Consider the following 9,838-nt stretch of genomic DNA (forward strand, 5'->3'; position numbering starts at 1 on the left):
GAGGTTATTGATAAGCCAATATCTATCAACATTTTCATGTTATAATGCCACGTCGTGATCTATTTGAAAGAAATATCAACCATTTTTATTTTCCCACTCACTTAACTATTGAACTATCATTATCTAATTTATCACAACATACTTTAATTCCAATGAAATGATCGTTTTTCTTTGTAAGTTGAAAAATAAAACCACAATGTTTGGTGTTGATTTGATATGTTTTCCAATTAAGTAAATTTTAGTAAAAATACTTATTTAAATCTCTTAAGAGTATTCATTTAAGTTGAGTTCGATAAATATCTTTTTCACTTTATTTATTTGTGTGTTTTTTTTTTAATTTCATATTTTTCTTAACTCGAGATGGTTTTTGTAATTGTATCAGTTTATTAAAAGATATAATAAAGAAAGTATTATTTTTTTAATTTTTAGAATTAAAGATGAAAATATTTTATTTTTCATAATTCCTTAAAAACAAATCCCAAACACATAAATTTTGTAATATTTGTTTGGTTATAAGAAAAAAAGAAATCCAACGTGTAAGAAAATTATTCCTTTCTTCTCGTAAATTCCTGGAATCCAGCAAAAAAGAAAGAAAACAAATTTCATTCGAAGGGAATAATTATTATTTTTGGTCGTCAAATAAAATTAAAATTCTCCTTAAATTGATGTTAAAAAAGTCATCCCTATATCTTTGTTACGCTTTCACATCTTCAAAGACTGCTTTAGAAGAAGCTCAATAAAGAAGAAGAAGAAGAAGAAATTAAATCACCAACTTCGAAATCTTCGGTTTATGTATTTTTCTTCCATCATTTCTACCCAAGAAGCTGCTCCAGAAGGCGGATTGCAAATGTTGAGATCGAGTTCTGGAGATTAGGATTTTCACCTGCCGGAACCGGAGGAGATTGACGGCAGAGATGGTGGTTAGAAAAGTCGGCAAGTACGAGGTCGGGAGGACGATTGGTGAAGGTACTTTCGCGAAGGTAAAGTTTGCTCAAAACACTGAGACTGGCGAGAGTGTTGCTATGAAAGTCCTCGATCGGAGCACCATAATCAAGCACAAGATGGTCGAGCAGGTCTGTGTCCTTTGTCTTCTCTTCTCTATAGTATTTGTTCTAAGAAATGGAAATATGTTCGTTCTTGATCTCAGCGGAGATTTAGAGTGAGATAGTTTGAATTCTTCTGTGTAATTTTCTTTATATGACTGCATCATTGCTGCGCGGCAAATTATTTTGATTACTCAATCTTTCAATTGAAGCCAGGATGATGAAGTTAACTTCGTGTATAGTTGAAATGTTTCAGAGTTAGCCATCAAAACAATGTTGGCTGTGATTACATGCTTCAATGGTGTCTATTGTTGAATTAGATGGTATATGGTATCATTGTGAATGTATATGGTATGGATTGAGCTAAAAGATTCTGGTGAGGTTCATTTGTATTCATTCTTGGGCTTCTCTATCTACAGTCGATTGAAGAATGAAAAAACCTTGTTTATTTCTCACATACTCTCCTTCACTCACTATGTTGAAGAAGAGGAAAAGGAACTTTTGATGTCTTGAACTTCGAATGATAGGAAATCATATGTGCCTGCTTTACACTGTTTGATTAAAGCTGCAAATATTATCTGATGGGCAATCTTACTGTATTGATACGAACCGTAGCTTCCATACCGTTTCTCTTGAATACTGCAAATAATTGGTAGGTGATGAAGGAGTTGAAAGAACAAATTCACACACGGATTCTTTCCAAAATAATAGGTTGTTTCATGGATAGTTGATTTTCTATCATAAGCTGCGGAAAATGTTTGCGTTTCAAGTTGTCCTATCCCAAAAATGGTTGTTTGATGGCACAATGTTCTTTATACTCCTCTTTGCATGCTCGATCCACAAACTTCCACTGATTTGCTTTTTAGTTCTTGTAATCTAACTGGAGTGCAGTCTGAAGCTTTTTCAGTATTTGATCCCCCAACAACTCTTACTAATATTCTGCAGATAAAGAAGGAGATTTCAATCATGAAGCTTGTGAGGCACCCTTATATTGTTCGTCTTCATGAGGCATGGATTAATTTTCTCAAGTAGTTCTCATTTATGATTTTTAGCCTTTTTTTAAGTGCTTAGCTTTAAACTTCGTTTTACTCGTTTAACACTGGATACAATATCTATTTTGGTTTCTAGGTTCTTGCAAGCCGTACTAAGATTTACATAATCTTGGAGTACATTACTGGTGGTGAATTGTTTGACAAAATAGTGAGTAATCAAAAAGAAAAAAGAGCATTGTTTAAGAAAGATGAGCCAATTCCAAATTTGAAACTATTGACTATTTTGCATTCCTACGGTTGATGATGTAATCCATACTCTGCAGGTTCGTCATGGACGGCTTAGTGAAGCTGAATCTAGGAAGTACTTCCAACAGCTAATTGATGGTGTAGATTATTGCCACAGCAAGGGAGTATACCACAGAGATTTAAAAGTATGACCACTTTTATTGACGGAGATTGTGGAGAAAATATTCTAACTGAGATTTGGAAAAGAAAAAAACAAGATCCGAATAATTTTTTTCTTTCTTTCTTTCTCTGAGCAGCCTGAGAATCTGCTACTCGACTCCCTAGGTAATTTAAAGATCTCAGACTTTGGTCTGAGTGCGTTGCCTGAACAAGTAAGACATGTTTTAATGTTATTAATGATTTTTATTTACTTGTAGATCTACAATTTTGGCCTGAACAAGTAATGTAGACTTCTTGTGTAATTTTAAGAATCAACAACAAATAGCTGATTGTATTTGCTGACAGGGAGTTAGCCTACTCCGCACAACATGTGGGACTCCAAACTATGTAGCACCAGAGGTATTTATGTTGGTATCTAAAAGCTTGTTAAACCAAAAATTTTATAAATTGATAATGAGAGTTGTAAGCTTGCCTTTTGGTTTGATTCTCAATCACTCTATCTCTCACGTAGGTGCTCAATCACAAGGGTTACGATGGTGCCATGGCAGATGTTTGGTCCTGTGGGGTAATCCTTTATGTGTTGATGGCAGGATATCTTCCATTTGATGAGCTTGATCTCACCACGTTATATAGTAAGGCATGAACATTTTGTCATGTTAGCTTAAATCTACTTCACCTTTTCATGTTGTGTTTTCCATTTCAAACGCTGAAATGCTATCAACTTCTTTCTTGGGTGCAAAATGCGATCAATCAGCATGATGAGTGAATTTTTCGTTGAAACAAGAAAAAAGTTCCCTCTGTGAAGATCAAGCACAAGCAGTGAAAGCAGTTAAACTTTAAAACAATCTATTTGCCACCTCTTTAGGTTGAATTTAAATGAGGATGCGAGGGGCTTTCGTAGGTTATTTATTTTTAATATTTTGATCTTAATCTTCTTAGGTTAACTTAGACTGAAATATCATTTCAACATGCACTTGAGTGATCGCCTAATATTGTCATTTACCTTCAACAGATTGAAAGAGCAGACTTTTCATGTCCATCTTGGTTCCCGGTGGGGGCAAAAGCCTTAATCTGCAGAATATTTGACCCCAATCCTTCTACTGTAAGTATGGATTGCCTGATATGACGTTCTCCATAAGCCTTGTTGAGCATTCTTTATGCCTTCAACTTACTCTCTAAGTACGAGGGGAAAAAAAAGAACCGTTCATGTTATTTTCCGGGTACAAAATTAACAATTTACTGTCAAAAAATGCACTTCTTTTCCGGGGTCAGATTACCTGATTTCTGAATGGATTTTGTTACATTTCCGTTGAGGGAATAGATTTAACAGACATTAGGATTATTTAGTTCATTTAATGAGCTTGCAAATTTCAGCACTGTAAAGTTATAATGTCCTTTTAAGTTTCATACTACGTCATTACTTAAGGACGCCAATGTAGTGGTCGTTATTACTCATGATAACCCTATTTACTTTAATATCTTGTGAACTGGCTCCTTAGAGTAGGGCACTAAAATTTTCCATTATTCTCAACCTTATACGTACCACAGAGTAATTGTTGCTATCAATCTTTTTATTTTTGGGCAATAGTATTTTCAGATGCAGGGATTAAAATCTTGATGTTGATGATGACATCAAATTTTCAATTATGGATATATTCATAAAATATCAATATCTACTGATATTTTTGTAAATAAAAAATTATATAAATTAATAATTAAGTCTTTTATACTTCTAAACAAATTTATAGAGCTTGTTATTGCTATTTATGTTTATTTTAAGGTTAATTCTTTTAGAATGGTTAATGGATGATATCTTCTAATGTTTTATGGGTATTTATATGAGATATCGAAGTTATTGAATGATTTCTGCTGTCATCGTCAAACCCTATGATTTATGGATTTGTGAATGGATATATCAATATATCAATGGATATTTTAATCTTTATTGATAAATTTCTCTCCTGTCTTGTGTATAGCGTATTACAATCGAACAGATCAGAGAGAACGAGTGGTTCAAGAAAAATTATGTTTCTGTCAAATTGGTCGAAGATGAAGATGTAAATCTAGACGATGTGAATGCTGTCTTTGATGATCCTGAGGTTGGTAAGGATTTGAGTACTATATCGGCATGTATGTGAACTCGGATTTATTGAAATCTGGGTATCATTAAGTTTGAAGATTAGTTACAGATTCTATTTTTATTTTTCTCTCCTTCGCTGGCAACCTTTCACCTAAGGATAACTTTGGTTCCTATCCATTAATTACTTTTAAGCAATTCCATAATAAAAGTGGTGAATTTACTATTCTAGGTTAAATGTATCCAGCCAACCTGTTCTCTACCAGTATAGTTTCCCCACTATTGAGACATAAAAGGTCATATTGTTGTGTACTTTGTGTGTTCTGTTCTTTCAATGATTTTTTTCCTTTTCTTTTGGTCAATATTTTCTGCCTATCCTAAGGTGGTTAAACTCTATAAATCTTAGTCTCTAGAACTTTATTTTATGTAGATACTAAAAGATGTAAATGTGGTTGAAGGTTGTGGCGCCAAAGTGTGGTGTTTAGATCCATTTATAAAATTTTGTGGTTATTAGCTACTTCTCCTGACTCGCAACACTTTGTCCATAGGAACCAAGGACCGAAGAACAAAGCGGTAACGAGAATATGAGCCCTCTGGCCCTTAATGCATTTGATCTAATAATTCTATCGCAAGGTTTAAACCTGGGAACGATGTTTGACCGTGGCCAGGTATGGTTACTTGTTTCTATTAAGTTTCCCGATTTTCATCTAAAACATGCAGCCTACCTCGAAAAATAATTAAAAAAAAAAAAAAGAAAAAGAAAAATCACGTGAAGCCACTACAAAATCTTTGCTTTGGCGTATAATACTTGTTCCAACTCAAGATTAAGCATATATAAGTAATTATCTCAGACTGAGAATATCAGCTCTGATCATTTCAAAATATTTATATAAGATTCTATGCGTATCTTTCTCGAGAATTGATGGTTTAATTTCTTCTGATAACTGTAGGATTCTATGAAGTACCCTACACGCTTCGTCTGCCAAAAGCCTGCAAAGGTCTTATTGTCAACAATGGAAGTCGTAGCTCAATCAATGGGTTTCAAGACACACATACGCAATTACAAGGTAACATTTCGTTAATTCTCATCCGAATGCTTGCGATTCAACTTCATGCCTTTCCCATCTGGTTATCCTTATCCTTATTTGCAAAGGATTACACATAGACAGGCCCGTCCAGTATTTCATAATCTCAATGTAAAATTACAATTCCGTTCTCTAAATTTTTTAGTTTTGATCATCAAGTTCTTGAGCAATCTTGACATATTCAAAAAAATTTAAAACTAGTTGATTTATTTAGTATGCTTTCAACTAGATTCATGAAGTTAACAAAAACATAGAATGAGTCAAGGATCCGTTAAAAAAATTCAAAAGTCTATTAAAAACAAAATTGAAAGTTTAGGAACCTACATTTTAAATTTTAAGGACATATTAAACACAAAATTAAAAGTTTGAATTCGTACTAGAAGTCATGTTAAGTTCGAACTAATCTTAATCAAATCTCTTGTGAATATCAGATGAGAGTAGAAGGTCCTTCGGCAAGTAAAACATCCTATTTCTCAGTCATTATGGAAGTAAGTTTCACCACTTTTCTGCGCGAAAAGTTCTACGATCTCTGTTTTCTTTTCAAGGACTTTAATCCGTATTATGTTTCCCATAGATTTTTGAAGTTGCTCCCACGTTCTATATGGTCGACATTCAGAAAGCAGCTGGGGAAACCAGCGAGTACCTCAAGGTAGGTCATGGTAGAATTTCCATATAGCCATCTGTCATCGAATATTAATCGAAGAGTACCAAATTTCTCCTTATTCTCATGCACAATTTTATCTCATTATACTTCTTTCTTAGACATTGAAACAATGCCATTGCATGTCACAGTTCTACAAGAGCTTTTATAGCAATCTTGAAGATATCGTCTGGAAACCATCATTTGACACCAGCAAATCGAGGAGCGGCAAGAACAAAAGTAAAAAACGTTGATTTTGTATGTATGGGAAGCCTGAGAAATTTCACAGCCATCATCTAACCCGAGGAAGAAAGGCCTAAAGCAGTATGATGTTGAGACATGTTCACAGCTTTTTGATTAATTAATTATACCTTACCTGCTGTTTTCGCCAACAGTGAGAAGATAAGTAATCCTAGGTTATTTGTATAAGAGTATTTGTATTAAAATCTTTGCAAATTTGTACATCACGTCATCTATTTTTTACTTTGCAAATTTGCAGATCGATGCCTTGCCATTCTTTCGGTAAATAGAGAAGAAACTATGGCGTTGACATCAAATTGTCTCGGTTTTTGTCTTAAGCTCAATATCATCTGGTTATTCTCTTGATCTTACTTACATAAATTATTTATTTTGAGAGTTGAATGTTATTAGGTTTTGTAAAGAATTTAAGATTGTATCTCACCGACCACATTAAAGATAATCTCCATATCCTCCACAAGAACAGTATCCGTTCAAAAACTTGTGAAGCTGCTTACTATCTCGGATGACAACTTCCCTTCCTTTCAATAAAGAAACGAATCTGATAAATTTGTGGCAATCCCTACACATGGTGATGCTCTTTACAACCCGAATTGGGGTGGCAGTTGGCAGGTTTAACAAACCGAAAGCAATGGCTAACTTTTCGCTATGATGAATGGTAGGGGATAATACTTTTCCCTCGTCTTCCTCTTTTTCAATTAATTCCACATCTTCAACTGGCTCGTAACCGAGAGCTTTTACCTCATTGAATACAGTCTCCAACAAATTGTACATCTCTGCACTTTGACAATGAGACTTGTCATTGGGTTTAAATGAATAAACTTTTTCTTTGATGCTAATCCAGCTCCAATCTTTCAACTTCCCAACCTTCTCCTCTTTCATTAATTTCCTCACTTTGGAAACTTCCTTCCATCTCCCAGCAGAGACGTGCATGTTTAGCAGGGAGACATATGTCTCGACGTCTTTCGGTTTGAGTTTGAGTAACTGCTCGGCAGCGTAAAACCCTAAATCGGATTTCCCATGACTTCGACATCCAGCTATTAACATGGACCAGATTGTTTCATTAGGCTCAAAATTCATCTTCTGGACTACATCGAAAGCTTCTTCAACCCGACCCAACCTCAAATACATATCAATCAGGCATGCAAAATGGTCCATTACAGGCTTAATGTTGTATTGCTTTTGCATTAATTCAAAGTAATAGAGTGCTTCATCAGCCAAACCAGCATGGCTACAAGCTGATAGAACTCCTACAAAAGTGACTTGGTTTGGTTTAATTCCTACCAATCTCATGTCTTCAAAGAGTTGAAGTGCTTGTTGAGACAAACCGTGTCGTGCAAATCCTGTAATCATCGAAGTCCATGATATCATTGTTCTCGAAGGCATCTCCAAAAAAGCTTTACTCGCCTTGTCAATACTTCCACATTTGTTATACATACTCACCAGTGCAGTTCCCACCACAACATCTGCCAATACACCACTTTTGATGATCTGACCATGAATCTGTTCCCCTTGTTCTAAGGCTACTAGATTACTACAAACACTCAAAACACTTGAGAATGTGAACAGATCGGGTTTCATTCCCGAGCGATATAATTTCTGGAACATAGCAAGTGCTGTAGATCCACTCTTGTGAGCTGCAATATCATCTTCAGCAAGATCCATCATTTTAGCATGGCCTGCAATCATTGCATTCCATGTAATCAAATTGAGAGTCTCCATACCTTCAAACAATTTCTGAGCCTCAATAAGCCATCCACATTTCAAGTACAAATACATGATAGAATTTTTTATCAGTATGCTTGAACCATAACCAAGCTTAATGCTTAGTGAATGAATCTGTGCTCCTAAATCCAATGTCAGCTTTACACAACAAGCGCTCAAAACACTTGCTAAAGTGTACTCGTTTGGTTCCACACCATCCAAGAGCATGTCGATGAAGAAACTTAAACTCCGAGCTGCTTGACCATTATCACAACAAGAAGATATAGCTGAAGTCCATGAAATGACATCCTTCTCCTTGATTTTCTGGAAGGCTCTTATGGCAAATTCTAAGCTTCTGAACTTGGAGTAGAAACTAGAAAGAGAGTTGCCAATACTAGTATCAAAATCTATATGGTATTTGATAATATATGCATGAACCTGCTTCCCGAATTCGATAGATTGCAAGGAAGAACAAGCATTCAACACGATTCCGAGCGTGTAATTACTAGGATACGCTCCAGCTTCCAACATTTGTATGAATAATTGAAGAGCAAGGAGAGGGTGTGAATTCTGAACATAACCAGTCAGTAGAGTTGTCCACGCAATGACGTTTCTTCTAGGCAAATTATCAAACACCTTGTGAGCACTTTCCATGACTCCGCATTTGGAATAAACATTAACAAGAAAAGTCATTACAAATAAGTCTTCGTGAAATCCAGTTTTTACGATATGTCCATGGATCATTCTTGCTTCCGTAGCTAAGTTCCTATCTATACATTCTTGCAACAATGGAAAATAGTAAGAAGATTCGATTCTCGTACCCAATTTCGGCTCCTCCGCATCAACAACATTCAATTGGATTAGTGAATGATTTTTCTGAAACCCCACACTCTGCAGCAAGCATATCATAGAATAAACAAATTTTAATAAAGAAGAAGACCGTGAGTTTAATTGCATGAGGAGAAGAGGATGATTTTCAAATCAATGAAGATTACAAGGGAAAAAAAGGAGTTACCTTATCCTTATCGTTGAGGGGACAGCTGGTGGAATGCCGTTTTCTTGGATGGGGTTCGAGATTGAGAGCAGCAGTGAGAGAAACAGAAGGGAAGGAAGCCATGGAAGGAAGAAGAAGAGAGAAGGAATTTCGAGAGGGGAAGAAGATATTGCGATTTTATCCCCACCCATCAAATCAAATCTAAACCTCACACACACAAAACAATTGTATTGGAGTGTTCATGTCAATTATCTATCTTATAATCTGATTTGCTCATTCATGTAAGTCTGTACAATAGGTCAAGAATCCACACCACATGAACATTTCTTTAACAAATAGTGGTATTTATTAATCACAGTATTAGTTGCTCAACCGAACCATTACTAAAGTGTCAAATCAACCTCGGCGAGTAAGGGTTGGTTGGTCGGTTTGGTGTTTGTCAGGTCGATTTAACACTTAGAATACTTTTTAGAAATTCTCGATTTAAAATTTTACAAAATTGACTCTTCTCGTTTCTTGATCAATTGATTTCGGATTGGTTAGTCGACTCGATTTTTCAATCTATCATGTCATCCCAATTCAATCTCTCGTAGTCTAATCATAATTAACTACGTCTAATTAAATCTATTTTAGGTTTTTT

The 9,838-nt window shown here is 35.2% G+C and overlaps 2 protein-coding genes across 3 annotated transcripts; one reads left to right on the forward strand and one right to left on the reverse strand.

The window, feature by feature from the left end:
• Positions 1-709: 709 nt before the first annotated feature.
• On the forward strand, positions 710-6,734 carry LOC103488146 (CBL-interacting serine/threonine-protein kinase 8). Of its 2 annotated transcripts, none has more exons than XM_008446740.3 (14): positions 710-1,073; positions 1,989-2,051; positions 2,172-2,243; positions 2,359-2,466; positions 2,578-2,652; positions 2,786-2,839; positions 2,952-3,077; positions 3,453-3,542; positions 4,417-4,539; positions 5,066-5,185; positions 5,468-5,584; positions 6,034-6,090; positions 6,177-6,251; positions 6,395-6,734. In XM_008446740.3, exons 1-14 carry the CDS (start codon positions 915-917, stop codon positions 6,494-6,496), a joined length of 1,341 nt encoding a protein of 446 aa, XP_008444962.1. In that variant the 5' UTR covers positions 710-914; the 3' UTR covers positions 6,497-6,734. The 2 variants fall into 2 exon arrangements, with proteins under 2 accessions (XP_008444962.1, XP_050938248.1); XM_051082291.1 differs by having other exon boundaries at positions 716-1,073; positions 6,365-6,734.
• On the reverse strand, positions 6,660-9,471 carry LOC103488145 (putative pentatricopeptide repeat-containing protein At5g52630). The gene is made up of 2 exons (XM_008446738.3): positions 9,220-9,471; positions 6,660-9,095 (listed from the first exon to the last, which is right to left on the reverse strand). Exons 1-2 carry the CDS (start codon positions 9,319-9,321, stop codon positions 6,933-6,935), a joined length of 2,265 nt encoding a protein of 754 aa, XP_008444960.1. The 5' UTR covers positions 9,322-9,471; the 3' UTR covers positions 6,660-6,932.
• Positions 9,472-9,838: the final 367 nt, after the last annotated feature.

Source organism: Cucumis melo, chromosome 3 (assembly GCF_025177605.1).
Source record: "Cucumis melo cultivar AY chromosome 3, USDA_Cmelo_AY_1.0, whole genome shotgun sequence".
In the NCBI taxonomy this organism is placed as follows: Eukaryota; Viridiplantae; Streptophyta; class Magnoliopsida; order Cucurbitales; family Cucurbitaceae; genus Cucumis; species Cucumis melo.